The following is a 20,463-nucleotide window of genomic DNA, read 5'->3' as shown; positions in this document are numbered from 1 at the left end:
CAGGATACCTCATGGAAATACCAACTGCCAACAGCTCTCTTGGGACTACTGTGGATTTTAATCTCTGCTTTTTCACTTACTTTGGGACTGTGGGGACAGTTAGCAAACATCCCACTGATTTTCTGTTTCCTCATCTGTAAAAGGGGGTTTAAGCCTACCTGCAAAGTTGGGAATGAAGATAGGAAATCAAACCAAAAACCAAAACCATTCAAGTGCCTGACAGGAGAAGGATAAATTGAAAATGTTATAAATGCTCAAATTTTAAACAAAGTTTGTTAAAACCTAGAGAAACACACAAATATACACATGTGCTTCATAATCCCAAGTCTCTACTCACAGAAACAAACAAAAAAACTAATTCGTCTGTTCAGAAATATTTCCTTTATAGAGAAACATTCATTCAGTATTCATTCAATATGAAACCAAGTTTTGACCATCTGATTTGAACAAATTCTCTCCTCCCAAGGCATTTATTTGAGGGCACACCATTGTAACATATAATTTATTATCAGCATCATCATTATTATCTTGCATATTTAATACCATGTTTCTTTCTCCCACATAGAATATTAACCAATAGAAGTCCCTGAAAGGAACCACAGCACATTCATAACAAAGATAGAAGATGGTTTTCAATTTCTGCTTTCCAATATGATGATTCAACTAAAACAGTCAGATTTAATCAGCTGCAAAATCAGAAAAGTGAAAATCTGCCCACATGCGCATCATAGCCATGATCAGTAACACTTCTATGGAATGAGGGGAGCAAAGACAAAAATGCCTATTGCTTCTTATCAGGCTTCTATATAACTTTAAATTACTTTTTTTAAAATGGCTTATTTAAAAGACATTCTGCTGCCTTTGATGATGCAAACATTTGGGTGTTTTCTCAGGGTCATCCCTGGGCAAGCAGATGGAGCATGTGGAATGGAAAATAGTAGGCTTTCCTAGACTCCTGGTGCCTGTGTATAGGAGACTTTCTGATTTCCAATCTTGGCTCAGTTCAAAGAAAAAAGGGAAGAGTTCTATTCCTGGAAAAAAAAAAATCCAGCCTACTTTAGGGCATGCCTGACCTTCAATCCATTCAAGTGTTCACAGCAAGTCCTCCTGGCTCCTCTTTGCAGGATCCCTCTCCTCCATGGTCTTCCACATAGTTACTGTGGTCAAAGTTCTGAGGCTTCCCAAGGAAAAGCTGTATCTGGGTATGTTCTGAAAGACAAACTCCGTCAGCAACAACCTTCTGCCTTTTGGAGCAGATGCACAGGTTCCAGAGGCTGGAAATCATGCTAGAAAAGCAAGGACCCAGCAGCCCAGAATGGACTGTCTTTGCAGCACTTGCTCATTCTCCACACACCTCCATGCCATTCAAATGTCCTAGGAAATATTAAATCAACTGGATGTGGCTGACTTCATCCTATAAAAGGCCTTATAAAATACTCCCTGCACTTAAAAAAAATGCATGTAAACATCACTTCTAAGTCCCTGGCAAACCTTTGAGCCTTTGATCTCATCTTTCTGACATTTTGCAGTTTTACTTGCTCAGCTTCCTTGGAGGTATCAGTCTTTTTTTTTCTTATTAACGGAGTTCAGAGTCTGAGGCTGCCTCTGAATATGAGCATGTGGTTTGATTGGCAGAAATAGTATTATCAGGAGACTTATGATATGTAAATAAAAGTACATGGACCTGGAATAAAACATACACAAAAATTATATTTCACACAAGGATACCAATAGGAAATGTTTCATGCATGTGATTACATCATCTACAGTCCAGCAACTAAAGGCACTGCTTTTGGCAGAAGCAGATGTGTTTTTACTCAGGCTTGCCTCAGTCCACCCCACAGACATCCCCAGGAGGTGAGCAGGCCAGAGATAGACTAAAACCACAGGACTGGGTAGAGTAAACCCATCAGCCCATCTGCAGATAGACACACAGTACTGCCATAAGCAGACTGAGAACATTAATCCCATAAGAGCCAGAAACTCCTACTATTCAAAATGTAAGGACACATAGGAAAATCCAAACCTTATACTCTGTTCCCTAGATACATATGCAACTTTAGCCGATGTACTCAAGTATAAGGGGTTCTTCTTGTGTGTGTTAGGAGCCAGAAGAATTCAGATTTTCAAAACCTACTCCACAACTCTGAAAACAGCTTTCATCCAAATTAATAAGAAACAAGTGTTGCTTTTGAGTCTGTGGACTTTTATTGCGTAAATGTGGTATTCAACATGCTGAGCACAATGTAGACAATAAATATTGGGCATATCTGGAAATGCAAGTAATTAGAAACAGCTCGCATTTGTACAATTGTTCTGTACCCTTTTGGAAAGGCTGGACTTAAACTTTCTCCAATGCTCTTTGAAGATCAAAGGAAAATAATGTTAAGAGGAGGAAAAAAACCCCACAATGGATTCATGTATCATTCTCAGCTTCTGTGATCACGTCAGACACATTAGAATCAGATAATTTTCATATCCCCTAAACGTCCCTGAACATGTCTACAGAATAGTCAAGACTTCTAACAGCAACAAACACATTTTCATTCATTCTTTCAATAAGTATTTACTGCTTAGGATGTACAAAGCATTAAACTGGGATTTACAAAAAGGCAAAGCCTCTATCTCTTTCTTCAGGGGAATGGGAAACAAGACAAGTATACAGGAGTAAGGGTACGTGTCCTCCACCCCTTGGCTGTAGGGCATGTTCCAAAACCTACAAGTGGATGTCTGAAACTGCAGATAATACCGAGCCCAATATATGCTGTTTTTTCCTCTATATACCTATCTATGATATAGTTTATAAACTAGGCACAGTAAGAGATTAACAATAAGTAATACAACAATTATAACCATATTAACCACTGTAATAAGTTATGAGAATGTGGTCTCTTCTCTCTCAAAATACAGTCCAACATTATTATACTCACCCTTCTTGTGATGATGGGAGATGATTACACTAGAAGCATTAGACTACTACTGGCCTTCTGACCATATACATCAGAAGGAGGATCATCTTTCTGGAGAGCAACTGAGTGTGCATAACTGAAACCATGGAAGGTAAAACTGGGAATAGGGAACTCCTATAATTTACCCAGCCCCAGGCAAGTGAGCAACTCATTTATTGTCAAAACCAGAACACTTGAGAATGCAAGAGTTCTACAGACAGAAACACCAGCTCAGGCAGCTCAGGCAGCCCAGGTGGCTCAGTGGTTTAACACCACCTTCAGCCCAGGGTGTGATCCTGGAGACCCGGGATTGAGTCCCACGTCAGGCTTCCTGCATGGAGCCTGCTTCTGCCTCTGCCTGCTTCTACCTCTGCCTCTCTGTTTCTCGAATAAATAAATCTTTAAAAAAAAATGCCAGCTCAAGGTGTAAACTAGGGTTCTCAACAGGCACCCCAGCCAAAGATTTTAAAAGCTGTAGACCTAAAATATACTGTGTCTTGCATTTGCCATAACCTTTGAAAGATGGCCATATTTACACTGGAACAATTATGTGGATTAAAACCAAATATTTTGGGAGTCAAAGGAAAAATATTTCAATCCCCTGGCAAAGTTTAGGAAGCTATTCTGACATGCCACATTTTCTAAAATTTTAACAACTATTTCATTTTTCTATTATGGAAAAACTCAACATTTATTGAGCACACTGGGTACCCCGGATACATAGATGAATGAGGCATAGTTCCTACTCAAGGACTTTGTTCAAATTCTAACATCCTTGGGATCCCTGGGTGGCTTAGTGATTTAGCACCTGCCTTTGGCCCAGGGCATGATTCTGGAGTCCCGAGATTGAGTCCCGCATCAGGCTCCCTGTATGGAGCCTGCTTCTCCCTCTGCCTGTGTCTCTGCCTCTCTCTCTCTCTCTCTCTTGATCTGTGTCTCTCATGTATAAATAAATAAAATCTTAAAAACAAAAAAGAGTCATCTATTTAAAGACAAATTAACACATATGGATTTGCTTTTCAAAATGAGTTCACAGAAAGGTTCTGCTATGGACTACATTTGTACCCCAACCCCCAATTCATGTGTTGAAGCCCTAACTTCCCACATGATGGAATTTGAAGAAGTGGAGCTTTGGGAGGTAATCTGGTTGGGGTGGGGTCCCCATGATGAGATTAGTGCCTTTATAAGAAGATAAAGAGAAAACAGAGTGGGAGCTGTCCCTCTGTCTCTGTCTCTCCTATATTCTCCTATATATGTCTCTGTCTCTCTGCCAGGTGAGGAAACTGCAAGAAGGCAGTCTTCCATAAACCAAGAAGAGAACTTTCACCAAAAACCAAATCCACTGGCATCTTGATCATGGACTTCCCAGCCTCCTCAACTGTGAGAAATGTCTGTTGTTGAACTCACTCAGTCTGTACTCAGCCCTAGCATCCTGAGATAAGACGAATTCTTTCATTTTTCACTTGGGACTCATTTACAACTTAAAGAAGATTAGACAGGAATTTATTTTTTTAAAGATTTTATTTATTTATTCATGAGAGACACACAGAGAGAGAGAGAGAGGCAGAGTCCCTGTGTGGATCCTGACATGGGACTTGATCCCGGGACTCAAGGATCATGCCCTAGGCCGAAGGCAGGCGCTAAACCACTGGGCCACCCAGGGATCCCCCTAGACAGGAATTTAAAGTTAGGAAGTCTCACTGTAGATGGAAAACTGACTACACTTAAAAATAAAGCATGTCTGAAATTTAAACGTTAAGCAGTGAAGGATGTGCTGAGAAGTGGATTTGCACACACCTGCCATTCATTTCCAGTTACAGAAAGTAGCCCCAAGTGAGGAACAGATCTAGAATACAACCAGACCCATCTCCATTAAAAGAGGATTCAATTCTCATTTCTTTCATCAGATTCAGTGAATCTCTTAAGAGATACTAAAAACACCTTTTGAGATGCAATGTAGGATTCACCTTTGGCAACATGTGACTCTTAAAATTCAAATTGATTAAAAATTGATAAAATTAAATTGACGAAAAATTCAATTGAATAAATTGATAAAATTAAAAATTCAGTTCCTTAATCACACTAGCCACATTTCAAATGCCCCATGGCCACATGTGCTGATGGCTAACACAACTGGATGGCATTCCTGTCATGGCAAACACTTCTACTGGACAGAGCTGATCTGGATAGGGAATGATTGTGTTTGAAATGAAATGGAAGTCTACTTGGGTAATCTGGGTTGGTAACTATTAGATTCTTCCCCTAGAGCCCCAGAGTGTAGGGATCAGCATACTTTAGTCAGTTAAATGCATGTTATCTTAAATCACTATTTAGCATGATCCTCCACCAGTAACATTCTTCCTAAGTAGCTTCTCCTAAAGAAATGTTTAGTGACTGCATTACTGTTCTCACTGTAAAGGAATTCTGGGTCTGAAAGTCAGATCTAGCTGTGTGAGTTTTGTTCAATTACCCTCTCCGAGCTTCCACTTCATCATATGATAAATGGGGATACTGATACCTACTTCTTTCTCTCCTCAGCCCACTGCTATCTACCACAGGTTCTACGTTCTGCAACACTCATTACTTGGGGCTTCAGTGCACAGACCTCCTCGTAGCCCAGGGGGCCTTTTCTATGCTGTTTCCTGTGTCTGGAGCACAGTTCAGAATGCCCCACCTTGCCCACCACCCTCCATCCTCACACACACTATGCCTGTTTGACTCCCCTGCTACAGCTTCCACATCCTAGCCCAGAGGCCACTCTCACCCAAAAGCTGCCCTGAATGTCCAGTATGAGTCAGATTCCTGCTACCCGCTCTCATAAGTCTTTGTACCATTCACTCAGAGTACGATCTCAGTGCACATATTTATAAATTTGCCCATTAATACCTGTCTCCTCCAACAAGCTATCGCCTCCAGAGTACCAGGACTGATTTCCATATTTTTTTCCATATTTTTCTTACCATCTTATCCCCAGCTTCTAGGACAGTACCCAGCAAATGGAAGGTATTAAGTGGTTTTGAGTTGAATGCAGGCATTTCTGATAAAATGTGATACATACATTTTTGGGGGGGAAAATCTGGCATTTGGCAGTATCATGCATTTAAAATACTGGGGCATACGGAGGTTTGGGGTGGGGGGGTTCATGTCAGAAGCAGACAACTCATAACCTGTGAGACTTTGTAACAAAAACAATTAGCACCTAAGCCAGGCACATTAGCTTACTGTGAATAATATAAAAGACCAAAAGGGGCAAATATTGGCCCAGAGAGAAGGGGAAAGAAGGCACTGTGTGCAAGTGGGGCTGTCCTGAGGCTGGACAAGGTGGAGGGAAACCAGCTAAGGAGGGAAACCAGCAATCCAGGAATCCAGGGCGGAGCAGGTGGGGGAAGAGGGAGGGGGCGCCTCTCAGAAGAGGGAGCTCGGGGAAGGGGCACTCAATTTCAATACTCTAGAACTTAACAGGTCTGTGCTCCTAGGACTGTAGGACCTGCACTGAGAGTTCTTCTTGCTGAAGATTCTAATTCTTTCCCACTATTCTGGCAATCCACCTCTAGAAACATTGGTATATAAACCAGCTCAACTTCCATGCTATACTGACAGAACACCTATGACCTAACAGGTAGTACAGAAACTGACTTCACGGGTATCACATACTTCCCTCCACTTCTTTTCCTATAACCCTATGACCCATAGGGCGGTCGGCGAGGGTGGAGGGGATCTCTCTACTTATAGACCTTGCTATCTGTGTATTGAGTAGTAAAAGCTACTTTGATCATTTGACCAGTGCAACAACTACCCAGAAATCCCCACTTAAAATGGGACATGTTTGCATTTATTTTGAAGTCCGAGCTATGCTCCAAAATCAATCTACCAAAACCTGTGCAAGCACTGAACAATACCAAGTCAGCCTTTATTAAGCACAGATTATATGCCAGGCATAAGGCTAAGCCCTTTGCACATTTATTTCATTCCAATCCGAAAAACAGTCTTTTGTGATAGAGTATATTCTTAAACCTCACTTACAGGTGAGAAAAGCCAGTTAAGAGAGGTTAATTATTTGCCCCAGGTCACAAACCAGTTGACAATAGTAGAAAAATACTAAATCAATCTGGGTGAAATAATAAAAGTTAAGCAAGAATCGGTTTAGAGTTCATCAGGACCACTGGGGGTTGAATACAAAAGCCGGACACTCCTTCCTTAAAGGTCTCTTGTTTCTGGTGTGAGCCATCTTTTTCCTCCATCCCGCAGCTCAAACCATCAATCCCCCATGTGCACCACCAGTGCTACCATCCCACTAGCACCCCAGGCTCCCCCTGCAGACCCCTCAGGTCATCCCACCCAGCTCCCGCCCATTTCTTTCCTGCTCTCAGAATGCTCCCCAAGACTCCAACATAACCCCACATTCATCCTCTGAGTTGATAATCCAGACAGATTGCTGCAAACTTCATGGTCACAGCATCCCTTAATTACGTTAGGGATGTCTGAAAGGCTTCCTGTCAATTTTGCTCAGATGTATGGTTATATGTTGCTGGGATCCCTAGGATAACCATTTCCTCCCAGAGCTTTCTATGGGCTGTATTTAGAAATCCTTAATACTGAGTGACTCACATCAAACCTGTATTTAGAAATTCTTAATACTGAGTGACTCAGTTTACCAACTCCTGAGTCAAACACAGAGAAAACAGACCAGTTTACAAAACAGCAATTGAGAACAATGGAAACTTACTTGTATAAGCTGATGGTTGGCTCAACTGCCAACAGGACAAAGGGTGCAACTGTGTAAGAGACAGCCAGCTGAGTGACTGCCCAGGTGACCACATCATACACAACCTTGAGGGCTCTGGAGGAAAGGAAGCAATGTCTGTAGTTGTTCCTCACCTGCGAGCAAAGGAAGGCAAAGCCAGGGGCAGGAGAAAGTATGAAAAATAAAAACAACTTTTATTCTGTGCATGCAGGCAGTATACTTCAGGAATATCAGTGATTAAAAGTACCATTGTGGTTTTTATTATTATAAAGATATATATTTATGTTCACTGTAGACAAATGTTCAAAGAACAAAGAACTAAGCAAAGAAAGAATTTATTTTTTGACATCTCCCAGACAAAGGGAGAGGTTTATAAACTTGGTACATATGCTTCCTAGCCTTTCTCTATTCATACATAACCATATTCGTATTTTCACTGATGGCATGGATTTATTTTCTAGACTGTTTTTGTCATTTAGTAATGCATCAAAAATCTTATTCCAGTGATTTTTTGCCAGTAAATATTAACCTGATATAATTTTAAGTTAATTATGAAAAAGTTAGCTTTTCCATAATTAATTTGTAGGTCTTTTGTCATACTGGGACTAGATTTGCCTCCAGAAAGACACCTAATTCCCAGCTCCAAGAAACAAAGGCACAGCTGAAACAGTGGCTCGCTTAGAGGTAGGTGAGCCCCAAAGCAGGTTAGGCTTCCCAAGGCTGCCTTGGTATGCTAAAAACAGCTTCTGGGCCTTGAGTTCAAGGGTGAGCCAGAGCTCCATCCAATGGAGGAACTTGGTATCAGAAAGCCCATAAGGTATTTCATTACCGAGTTCATTCTCCTGGGAACACTGTTCTACTAAAGAAAGGCTTTATATAAATCAGTGGTTTTATACCAGCTGAGATCACAGAGCTAAAGACATTCTAAGGAATAATACTCTGGATATATTAAGAAACAAAATTCTGGTCTTTGTCTTAGTTTGTCCTGGCCATTTGTTCTTTAGTTTTCTTTTCTAATCTAAGTAGGAATATGAATGGGAGAAAAGAAAATGTGTTATTTTCCATATATAATATATACTTTACTTTAAAAGTATACTAAGCAGTATGAGTAGTGATCAATTATCATTCTTGTTCACACATATATTCCAACAAACATTCACCTAACTAAAACAGAGATTCTGTGGGGAAGGGACTCCTATTCACTGTGGTATCCCAATGACTAGAACACAAACTGGCACATAAGGAGGGCTCCTGAAATATTCATGGAATATATGAATTAAAGAATGAGTGAAAAAAAAAAAAGAATGAGTGAGTGAATAGCTCTGTTGGGGCTCCTAAGTTCACATCCAAAATACAGTTTGGCAAATACCAGAAAAAATTCCTGGCACCTGAATAACAAAGGCCCCAATCATTATCAAAGACTGCAATTAAATGAAATACCAAACTCCATCTGACAATCAGAGCATGCTAAATTGCAATTATTTACATACGTGTTCATCTCACTCATTAAGGACAGGCATATTTTTTCTTTCTTTATCATCCTGCTCTACAACCAGGAACACTTGAAGACAAACTGAAGTCTACCCCCAAAAACCTAGAGAACCAAATTTCTTTTTTTTTTTATTTTTTTATTTATTCATTCATGAGTCATACAGAGAGAGAGGCAGAGACACAGACAGAAGGAGAAGCAGGCTCCTCACAGGGAGCCTGATGCGAGACTCAGTCCCCAGAGGATCATGCCCTGAGCTGAAGGCAGTCACTTAACCACTGAGCCACCCAGGTGTCCCGAGAACCAAATTTCTAAAATTCACAGAGAATTTTACACAGATTAATATACCAGATCAGGCATAAGAACATGAAAATTTAGAGCAGTCTCTAACCCCACAGTTTCTGTGACTGCAATTTTACTGGCTGCACAGACTTTGTGAATTATTTCTAAACTTAGGATAATGAAATGAGAAATTGAATATAAGCAGAATGAAGCCTATGAGCCTCAATTAGTCAATTACTCATCTGTATTGGTAGACTCTCTGTGTAATGATTAAACATGTTTTCAGCCGCAGAGATGGGGTGCCTGGGGCTCAGTCAGTTGAGTTTGACTCTTGGTTTGGGCTCAGGTCCTGATCTCAGGGTCAAGGGATCAAGCCCCCACATATTGGCCTCTGTGCTCAGCAGGGAGTCTGCTTTCCCTCTGCCCCTTCCCCCATTCATGTATGTACTCTCTCTCTAAAATAAATCTTTAAAAAGTTTTACTCTTCTAAAGTATTAAACGTTCATTACTCCTAAAATTTCTTTTGTTTTGCCAAAACATCTGTAAATAACATGAAAATAGTTCATCATTTTATGGCTCAAAATTGCTATATATTGAAATATTTCTCTAATAGGAAGACTTCTGTTGGATTTTTCACTCCCAACTCCACCACGTCCTAATAGGATCAGAACACAACAAACATAGAGGCATCAGATTATAAAGGAAAAGATCCTACAACCAAAGGAAGCTTACTGTTCTGGCTGCTACTGTGACAAGGATTCCAGTTAAGAAAGTAAAATAGTATCCAGGGTAGACACCATGCCACAAGGCAGACAGGAAGAAGGTTAGCACCGTGGGGTACCATGGAACCCGTTCATAGCATACTCTGTGAAGAGAGGAAGATGCAATGAGTCACAGGTGAAACATAGCAGAAACGTTTACCTACACTTGTGTCTTCAGACCATGCAAAAATCATCTCATCAATTCCCTATCAGGGACTTTGAATGCAACCCTAGCTGCCTAAACTCCATGTCCTGAATGCTACCAGACAGGAAATTCACAGTCATTTGGGGAGAGGGATATGAAGTTTTAACCTGCATGGAATGAAATGATCTAGACCCCATCATACTACATCTAAAAAAGTCCAAGTGGTCACTCTATGCAGTAATAGTTCCTGCTTTGGAGAAGCTTACTCCACCAATACCCTAATTTACCAGAAAATTTATGGATAGGTGCCACTGGCACTACAAATTTTAATATTAAGATAGCATCTTTAGAAGCAGATATCCTCATTTAGTCAAAAGTAATTCTTTCCAACATGGCCCCTATGCCACCTGACTAGCCAACGCTGCAAACCCTTTCATCTCTTGTGGCAATGACTCCAGTACAAAATCAGTGTGTCAACTATATGAATTTTCAGCTCTTACGGTGTCCGTTGGATTTCATTCCATGAATTTGTTTGAAAAACTGATATTGTGAGGATGTAGAAATTGTTCTCAAATACCTTGGAGATCTTTGACTCTTGTTGTTTTACTAAATTCAATCTACAAATCACCAGTGGCACTATAAGGAAGCCACTATGTGGTTTACTAAACAAGAGGACCCAAATAAAAAGATAGGAATTAAATAATCAACACTAATCTAGCTCTGCATAGGTTGTCAAAAGTAATGGATTTGAACCCAAACTAAGGATTATGGCTCCCATTTCATACAAAGAAAGAGAATGCATTCGGGGAGAGAAAGACAGGACTGGGATGCCACTTGGCAATGTTTCTTTGAAATGGGGTAGTTTGCCCGGGTATTTGTTTCTTAGTGTCTGTGTCTATCTTTTTGTACAAATAACATATTTCATTTTCTAAAATGATATTTTAAAATATTTTTTTCATTTATTATGTGCTCATATATGTTCAGTCATCTTAGAACATAAACTCCTAATGGAGATGGTAGGATTTTTGATCCATTGGGACTACCCAATATAGAGAAATAGAGTTTTATGCTAAAATTATTGATCAGATTAATAGCAAAAATAAGTGCAAGTTTTCCAAAACTGCATGTTCAGATCAACTTTCAGACAACAGTGCATGAGCTTACTTTGAAGGGGTTACAATACATTGTCTCTTACCCCAATGTTGTGGCCCATGAAAAATGCTATGGGTCAAAAACAGAATCTATAGCCTGATAGAATCATACTCTCCCTGCATTCATATGATAGGAATATTCATTAGCTAGAATTTGTTGCTTCAAAAATAGCATATTATTAGTTCCATATTAAGTAATGTTTCCAATTTTGCAATGTGTAGGGAAACAAAATGATAGAGAAATACGAACAAAAAACACAAAGTTAAAAAGCATAAAGGTCTAGGGTACCATAGAACTCTTAATGCTAGGGATAAATGGAGATCATCAGTGATTCGATGCTGATACTGACCTTCCTTGACATTTGAGCAATGTATTCTCTAGGTAAGAGGTGGCACAACACAGAGGTTTAAGAGCCTGGCTCTTGAGACAGTCTATTGGGATTCATGATAAGCATTAGCTGTGTGACTTTGGACAAGTGACATAACCTCTCTGCTCACTTTCCTCATCTGTAAAATAGGGATAACTACCAACATCTCATGGGATTGATATGAAAGCTAAATGAGTGGCTGCTGCACAGGAATGGCACTATTCAGTGATACACTAAAATATGGTACATAGTGACCTTCTCACATCACTGTATTTCTACTTTTCCATTTACAGGGCATAGATGTTAATACAAAACAACAGTGTCAGATGACACATTACTACTGGCAGACTTGCGGCTCATCTGGTGACTCCCATCTAAACATATCCAAGTGCCATGAGTAATGAGGTCATTCTTATTTTTCTTACCGCTTTAGCCAAGTAGCTGTCTGAATATTCCAGTTTTCTAAGTACATTTTGAAACTTGTGGCAGTCTAGAAAGAAGAAAATAACACCTATCATTAGCTTTAAAAATACCCCAAGTAATGGAAAGTCGTCCCCAGAATTTCCCTGGCAGCAGATGAGATGTGCTATTTCAATAGGGACTATTCCATCAAGAGTAGATCAGCTGTTCCAACCTACACAGTAAAATTTTCTGGTATTTATAAGATTTACTTTGCACTAAGACTTGGCTTACAAAGTCTTCATTTCCCTCAAGATTTATTTTCAAATGATAGGAAAATTGAGGGAATGTCTTGTAGGTTTTTCTTCTACTCTGGTTAAAAAAAAAAACTTAAGTCATCTGAGTTTTAAAACTAAACACTCTAAAAAGGGGTTTGCCACAGGAAAAGTTTAATCATGTCAATTTAGGGCCTTTCTGGAGACAGCCTAAATTTGTCATCGTTCACTATGTGGCCATCTATAAACTAGGTCAGTCTTGTGGAGTTATGCTACAAATAGCTGCTCAGGTTCAAATGCTTCCAGTTGTATTTAGAATAGTGAGAGATTTCATGCATGAAGGGGTCTCAATACAAAAAAGAAAACAGACATCACCCAACTGGCAATGACACTGGTACTATGGAAGAGAGATTCTAAATTAAGCCATCAATTGGGTTTTCTCATTAAAAAAAAAAAAAAAAAAAGTCTTATCAAAGGCTGGTAGTAGAAAGCATGAAGCAAACATTCAAGAGCCAGAATTCCTAACAAAGGTGAAAGTACCACTTTTTTTCTATTTTAACCATAAGAAAATCTCAGTCCATACACTAGTACATTTGGAGGGAAGGAGAGAGATAATAGAGAGATGGATAGAGGGATGGATAGAGGGATGGATGGAGCTATAAATAGAAGATAGATATTGTATTATGACTTTTTATTTCAAAACCCTAAGGGGTTTTATTTATGTTCTCTATGGCTAATAAAATGCTATATGCACAGCTTCAATGTACCTTAACTAAGTCAGATGTCCTTGGTTTTCTTTAGTTCTTTGCTCTCTATCAACTCTACTGAATATCCAAACTCCCTCTTTCTGGTTTTCTTTGATAATAAAGATATAACTTAATAACTTAGCCCTTCACGCTGGCCACATACTCAGTGAAAGGACTAGGTCTTGGTGTACTGGTGGGCAGCCAAACGGAAGGGGAGCCACCCTAAAGGACATGTGCCCACAGTGCTCTGAAGCAGCTAACAGTGGTCCATGACTTTTGAGGAAGAGAATTTGAGTGGGAAAAGGGAGCAAAGTTATAACACATTTGAACTCTTTTGGATTATCATCTGTATAGACATGAGAACCTTGTAGATGATCCACATTGCTTTCCAAAATTGAGAAAAGTGGCTCTGGAGGCTACAGTTTATCCATTGAAGATGAAGAGAAGTCTCAGGGATCAAGAAGGTGGAGAACATCTGCCATGTCTCCTTTTGGCCTACTGTCCACCTAATGGGAAGCAGGTGGTCAGTCTCCACATCCCTTGTTTCTTGCTCTACATGAATATTTCCTTCGCTTGCTCTCCAGTGGCACTCTGCCTGCCCTGTGGTGGGTGGGAAACCACAGCCAACAGCAAATATGAGTCACCTGGCTAGAGAACCAACCCTTCTGTATATTGAGAACCATGACTTTACTCCCAGCAGCAAGGAGGAAAGGGTCGAAGACTGGGCCTCCCTATGAGTCCCGAGTGCTAATGATATAAGGACCAAGAATGATGTGGCCCCAAAGAGACCACCTCTGAATATGAGGACATCTTGAGAGCTGTGGTCCAAGAACAAAGCCAGTGGAAGACAAACAGCCACACTGATTCTAGTGATCTAAAAGCTCTATGTCGTGACAGTTCTTCTTAAAATAAGATGGATTAGAAATGTTTCAAAAGGGTGACAGAGGGCTTGCAATATTAAAATCTCAATACAGGAGCCTCCCGGTCTGTATTCCTGATTGAAGAAAGTAGAATGTGAAACAAGAGAAAATGGCATCTGGACTTTCTAGTTGAGAGAACAGGAATATAAACAACAAAAAAAGATTTTCCTGGATCTTTTTCAGATTTCTGCATGTCATTTCTTGAACCATTACAACTGTCAAGAAAGTAGGTATCTTTAAAAAAAACAAAACAAAAGAAAAAACAGGAAAAATTCCAAGATGCAAAATGTCCAGGAAGCTGCTGGACCTGGCATTCCCTGATGGCTCTCCCTCAGACACTCTGAGGAAGAGCTTCCGGGGATACTGCACTCAAAACACACTATTTGCTTTATTCACCATTATTCAATAATGGAAGCTTGATTCAAAAACATAGTAGACTCACCTCAATTTTCCAGATGTTTAGGTTAGAAAGCAGATCCCAACAGAAATTTCCATTCTTATCCACTCCACTGAACCCAAAGCCAGCTGCATTATTCACTGCATCAGCTATGGTTTTTAAAACAACATATTAGGATATGGAACAAAAGTCACATTGCTGTTTTAAAAGATATTAAATGTCTGTCTTGCTTTAAGATTGAGAGACAGGCAGTAGTTTCTCCTTGGAAAAGAAACCAAAACAACTAAAAGGATCCGGTACCATTATAAATCAGAGAAACCTTTTGAGCTCCTTGGTAGCCTTAATTTTTATTCATTTTTTATTTATTAACTAGCATTTAGTGAGCACCTGCTAAGGAAGAAGGCACTAGATGCTCCTAAAATGCAAAATGAAAATAAAAGAAAAATGAACTGGGACAAACAATAGGATTTAGTGACCAACTTCATGTAAGAAGAGAAAGGAAGAAGGTAAACATACATCTCAGCTCAGAAGCAGGGGCCAGAAGAAACAGGGGAGCCAGGTGACTTGGACAGGTCCAGGAGCTGCCATTAAAGATGGCACAACATGAATGGATAGCATTAGGTCAGGAGGAGAACCAGCTCTGCAAGAGAAATTGGAGCTCATTCTGGACATATTAAGCATGACATGCCAGTAGGTATCAGCTGGGGCTGCCAAGATATAGTTAGAAAAGTTTAGAACACAAGACAAAAGACAGAGCTAGAGATGTGAATGTGGGGCCAGCCACCACAGAGACCACACGTGGACCCAATTACCAAAGCATCCTACCCATAAAGTCAGTTTGAGAAAGGTCAGGTTTCCATCTTTATTCCACTTCACTGAACTATAAGATGTCCTCCTACATTGAGTATAACATTTCTAATTCCTCAATTATGTGATTCTGTAACCAAATAGAAACCTGATGAAATCAACATACTTTTATTATGATGACCAAAAGGCTAATTCTCTCTCCACTTAGTTCAATTCTGTCAGAATATTTTCTTTAAAAAAAAAAAATAAGCTTCAACACCCACAAAACAAATAATCCAATTAAAAAATGGGCAGAAGATATGACAGACATTGCTCCAAAGAAGACATACAGATGGCCAACAGACACATGAAAAGATGCTCAATATCACTCATCATCAGGGAAATGCAAACCAAATCACAATGAGGTATCACCTCACACATGTCAGAATGGCTAAAAAAAAAATAAAAAAAAAAAAACAAGAAACAAGAGGTGTTGGCAAGGATGTGGAGAAAGGGAAACTTTTGGTGGGAATATAAACTGGTGCAACCACTCTGGAGAACGGTATGGAGGTTCCTCAAAAAATTACAAATAGAACTACCCTATGATCCAGTAATCGCACTATGGGTGTTTACCCCCAAAATACAAAAATACTAATTCAAAGGGCTATTTGCACCCGTATGTTTATAGCAGCACTATCTACAATAGCCAAACTATGGAAACAGCTGAAGTAGTCCATCAATAGATGAGTGGATAAAGAGGTGGCATGTATCTACAATGGAGTATTACTCAGCCATAAAAAATGAAATCTTGCCATTTACAGTAACATGAGTGGATCTAGAGAACTGTAATGCGAAGTGATATAAGTCAGAAAGACAAACACCATATGTCTCACTCGTATGTGGAATTTGAGAAACAAGACAAAAGAAAAAAAGAGACAAGCCAAGAAACAAACTCTGAACTACAGAGAACACGCTGATGGTTCCCACTGGTGGGGGTGGGGATAGGTGAAATAGATGATAAGGATGAAGGAGAACACTCATCATCATGAGCACCAGGTGATGCACAGAAGTGTTGAATCAGTATATTATATACCTAAATAACATTGTATATTAACTATACTGGAATCAAAATAAGAAGTAAACTAAACCACAACACTGTAAGCTCTTAGATCTAGGGAGATCTTAGAGAAGTCTGTCTTGAGGCTTCATTCGTTTTTCTCCATAGACATTCAGGTCCAGCTCCAGAGGGACTTCGGAAGAGTTACTCTCAAGAAAAACAATCTATGTTTGTCTCCTTTCCTTTTGGCATAGTTGGGTGATTTAACACTGCTTATCTTATGCTTGGCTTCACTGGGAAATTATCTGGTTTCTTTTAGAAGGATGAGAAGTTCTGAGTGCTGCTAGGTCATTCTCCCTAGCCGACTGGATGGAAACTCCATGGAAAAGAAAAAAAGCAACTTAGCAGGGGTGTGCCAGTTAGGAAACAAAATTGTTTGTTTGTTTTTTAAGATTATTTATTTATTTATTTATTTTTAAAAGATTTTATTTATTTATTCATGAGAGACACACAGAGAGAGAGAGAGGCAGAGACACAGGCAGAGGGAGAAGCAGGCTTGACGCAGGACTCGATCTCGGGTCTCCAGGATCATGCCCTGGGCTGAAGGCGGTGCTAAACCGCTGAGCAACCTGGGCTGCCCAAGATTATTTATTTAACAGAGAGAGAGTGAGGATGCACAAACACATACCCAAGCAGAGGGGGCAGCAGGCAGAGGCAGAGGGAGAAGCAGGCTTGGCCCCAGGACCCCAGGATCATGACCTGAGTTGAAGGCAGATGGTTGAATGGCTGAGCCACCCTGGTGCCCCAAGAGATGAAGTTTTAAATGTGTGGGAAGACACTGAATGACAAGATGAGCTGAACCAGAAGGAGAGGAGCCCTTCGGGGTCTGTGTTGGAAACTAAAACTAGGCTGGTGGATGGTATGAGACCAGGAGCCCTGCAATTGCTTCTCCTACCTCCAGCCTCATCTAAAAAGCAGAATAGCAACAACTTCTCTGTTTGGTGCCTGCAATCTTTCTAGGATTTTACAAAGCACTCTACAGGCATTCTCCTCCAGTGCTCCCAGCGGTGTGAAGATGGTGGGTCAGGGCGGGCTCTAGAGGCAGAGCCCCTGGCTTCCCATGTCCACTGAGCAACATACAGAACGTACAGCCTCGAGAGAGTGTCTAACACCTAGAAATCCATTCCGTTGAGAAGAAAATGGAGATATGAATGGTACCTATCTTAAAGCCACATTGAAAGAATTAGATGAGATGTGAGTAGAGCTCATGGCACAGTGCCTAGCCCAAGTCAGCACTCAAGAAATGTTAGCTGCTGTCCCCATCTTCCCAAGGCTTAGCGATGCTAACATTCTGATCACTCAGGTGGTAAGTGCCAGGCTCCAAATGCTAGAAAGAATTCTGATCCCACTACCTGAGTGTCTGGGAGCCACTATTAAAGACAAAGGAGGGACCAGAATAGTGGCTCTCAGATGCTGCATCCAGAGCCTGGCTACTCAGCCTGTACCCCCTTTTCCTTCCACCACCGTTTATCCAAGACGTGTTTTTTGTCTCCGAGCAGTGAGAGGTTCTAAGTTCGCCAACCCCAAACTGGCTTTACTTGTATTGTCTATTGTATTATTACAGATAAATGAGCTTGGACACCCATATTTTGGAGGTTGTGATCCTTGGAACACAGCCTGGGCTGAAGTTGAGTCTCACTAATTAGTACTAATTAGTAAGAGAAAAACAACCAGAATTGTACACTAGATCCAAAGAAAATTGCTTTTATTATTTTACTATAAACAGTAAGGAGAGCAAGGCGAACACCATGCGGATCGGCTGAGATTCATGAAGAGGCCAGCTTTAAGGATTAAATTTATAATCATGTATAATTAGTGCATCAATTATATGCAAATGATATTCTAAGGAGCTGGATAAAACAATCATTCGGTTAAGCAGTTTAAATATTCCCCGTTATGCTATTCATTGCTTCTTTATTCATAAATAATACAAAGGTTAATTTCAGACCAGCCTATGCAATCGACACCGTAACAAAGTTCAAATTGAGGCCGTACAAATTAATGAAGTGTGTCTCTCCTGAAGCTACCCAAAAAAAGATAAAGGGAAGGACGTACAGAAAAGAGCCAAGTCCACGGAGAAAGCTACCCACAGAAAAGGACACTCCCAATATCTGGGGCAGTCCCAAAAGGGCAGACCGATGCCAGACGCCCCCTTGTTGTCTAGAGCCACCCCTCCTCACCCCCACCTCCGCCAGCACAACCCACCTCGTGTTAGACTTTCCCTAGGAGGCCACGCATGGCCTTGCTTCCCTCCTAAAGCAGGAGCTGATTTAGTCCAGAAGCCAGCCCTGAAGCCCTAGGACACAGAACATGGGAGTGGGAAAGGTAGGGAGAAGGGAGAGAAAAGGAAGGGTAAGTAAAGAAGTAGAAGGTAGAAAGGAGAGGGAGATGTTCTCTCTTCCTCTCACTCTCTCATTTGCAAACACACACAGGTTAGAGCAAGGTGAAAATAATAAGTATCTCATGTAGAAAAGTAAGCCTGGTGTTCTAAACAGATTTCCAGCCATAGCACGCATCATGCCTACCTACCGAAGATACTAGCATTCTTAATAAAGCCACTGCAGAAAGAGTTAGAATAAGGCTTTTGCAGCCTTCCAAAACAACGGGTCTATATTCAGCATCCCTTTCAGTATTCCTGGCATTGAGACAGCTCTCCATGGTGGGCACACACATCTCTATGCCCACAGACCAGAACAGTCTTGACGGCAGAGAAGAGGCCTTATTCACCTTTGCATTCCTCCTAGCTCAGAACCTTCCTATCAGCAAACACTCCCTGCATTAAACCAAAGGTGGCCAAATTTCCCACACTGCAAATTTTTTAAAAGCTGATCTTTCTGGCCAAGTGTTACATAAACACTGCACTGGACTGAATTTCTCCCTGAACATGTCAACTTTTAAAAATAATCTGGACCAGGACTTGAGGAGAGAGAGGAATGAGGAGTTATTACTTTTTTCTTAATGGGTACAGCGCTCCTGTTTGGGGTGATGGGAAAAGTTCTGGACATGGATGGTGGTGATGGTTGTACAACACTGTGAGTGAACTTGATGCCATTAATTTGTCCACTAGAGATGGCTAAAATGACAAATTCTATGTTATATTTTATCACAATAAAAAAAATAAAAATCATTTAGCAGCTACAAGCTTTAATTTAGGGATTAAAAACTTGGAGCATGAAATGAAGGAAACAGAACTCAGTGAAGTGCTATGCCTTCACTCATGGAACATGGGCTAAGTATTAGGTACTGAGTTTAATAATCTGTTTGACTTAATAAACCAAATCAGTGCTTTCTGACATCAAGACCCAGATCACCTTCAGCTAAGAAGTTAAATTTCCATTGCTGTAAGGGCTCCAAATATGAAGTAGATAGGGCGGCCGTGCCTTATCAAAATTCCTTACCATTCCTGGTAAGTAAATAGGAGGACTTACTGCTCACTCCAGCAAAGCTTTAAACTTTTCCAGTCTAAAATTGTTTGAAAGGAAAGAGGAAAAAAGCAAATAAAGTTGAACTTTCTACCTTAAAAAAATATTTATCACTTGAAGTCAGTTTCTAAGGCATAAAGCTTAACCAACAAATTTTTTTAACCAACTGTTTCTTTAAAAGTGCAACCTAAATCAGCATGTGTGTTGGTAAATTTATTCAAGCATGTACCCTCTATTATGTACCACCCAGAAAAATCACAATACAGCCAGATCATTCTAGAATTTTCCCTTAACTTTCCACTGTACTAATGGAGCTTCAATTGGAGGAGGAAGCTTCCAAGTTTGGACATCTGTTAATAACATTGAGCTGAAATGACAGCCAAGATTGCTTTTCTCTTATCACAGATAATTGAATTTATGGATGGTGGGACATAGGAGTGCTAGCTGGAAAGTACAAAATGATATTGGCTCAGCTGCCTCCATCATGTATTAATTTTTTTTTGATTAGGTGAT

At 40.3% G+C, this 20,463-nt stretch overlaps 1 protein-coding gene across 1 annotated transcript in view; it reads right to left on the bottom strand.

The window, feature by feature from the left end:
* Nucleotides 1–361: 361 nt before the first annotated feature.
* MBOAT1 (membrane bound glycerophospholipid O-acyltransferase 1) overlaps nucleotides 362–20,463 on the bottom strand; it is a 114,504-nt gene continuing 94,402 nt past the window's right edge. The window contains exons 9-13 of the mRNA XM_025999315.2: nucleotides 14,671–14,774; nucleotides 12,314–12,378; nucleotides 10,196–10,328; nucleotides 7,675–7,826; nucleotides 362–1,684 (exon numbers count right to left, since the gene is read on the bottom strand). Coding sequence (XP_025855100.1) covers nucleotides 1,558–1,684; nucleotides 7,675–7,826; nucleotides 10,196–10,328; nucleotides 12,314–12,378; nucleotides 14,671–14,774 — 581 coding nt within the window. The 3' untranslated portion in view covers nucleotides 362–1,557. The remainder of the gene's footprint in view (nucleotides 1,685–7,674; nucleotides 7,827–10,195; nucleotides 10,329–12,313; nucleotides 12,379–14,670; nucleotides 14,775–20,463) is intronic.

Source organism: Vulpes vulpes, chromosome 12 (assembly GCF_048418805.1).
Source record: "Vulpes vulpes isolate BD-2025 chromosome 12, VulVul3, whole genome shotgun sequence".
Classification (NCBI taxonomy): domain Eukaryota; kingdom Metazoa; phylum Chordata; class Mammalia; order Carnivora; family Canidae; genus Vulpes; species Vulpes vulpes.
This window is presented reverse-complemented; position numbering and strand designations above follow the sequence as displayed.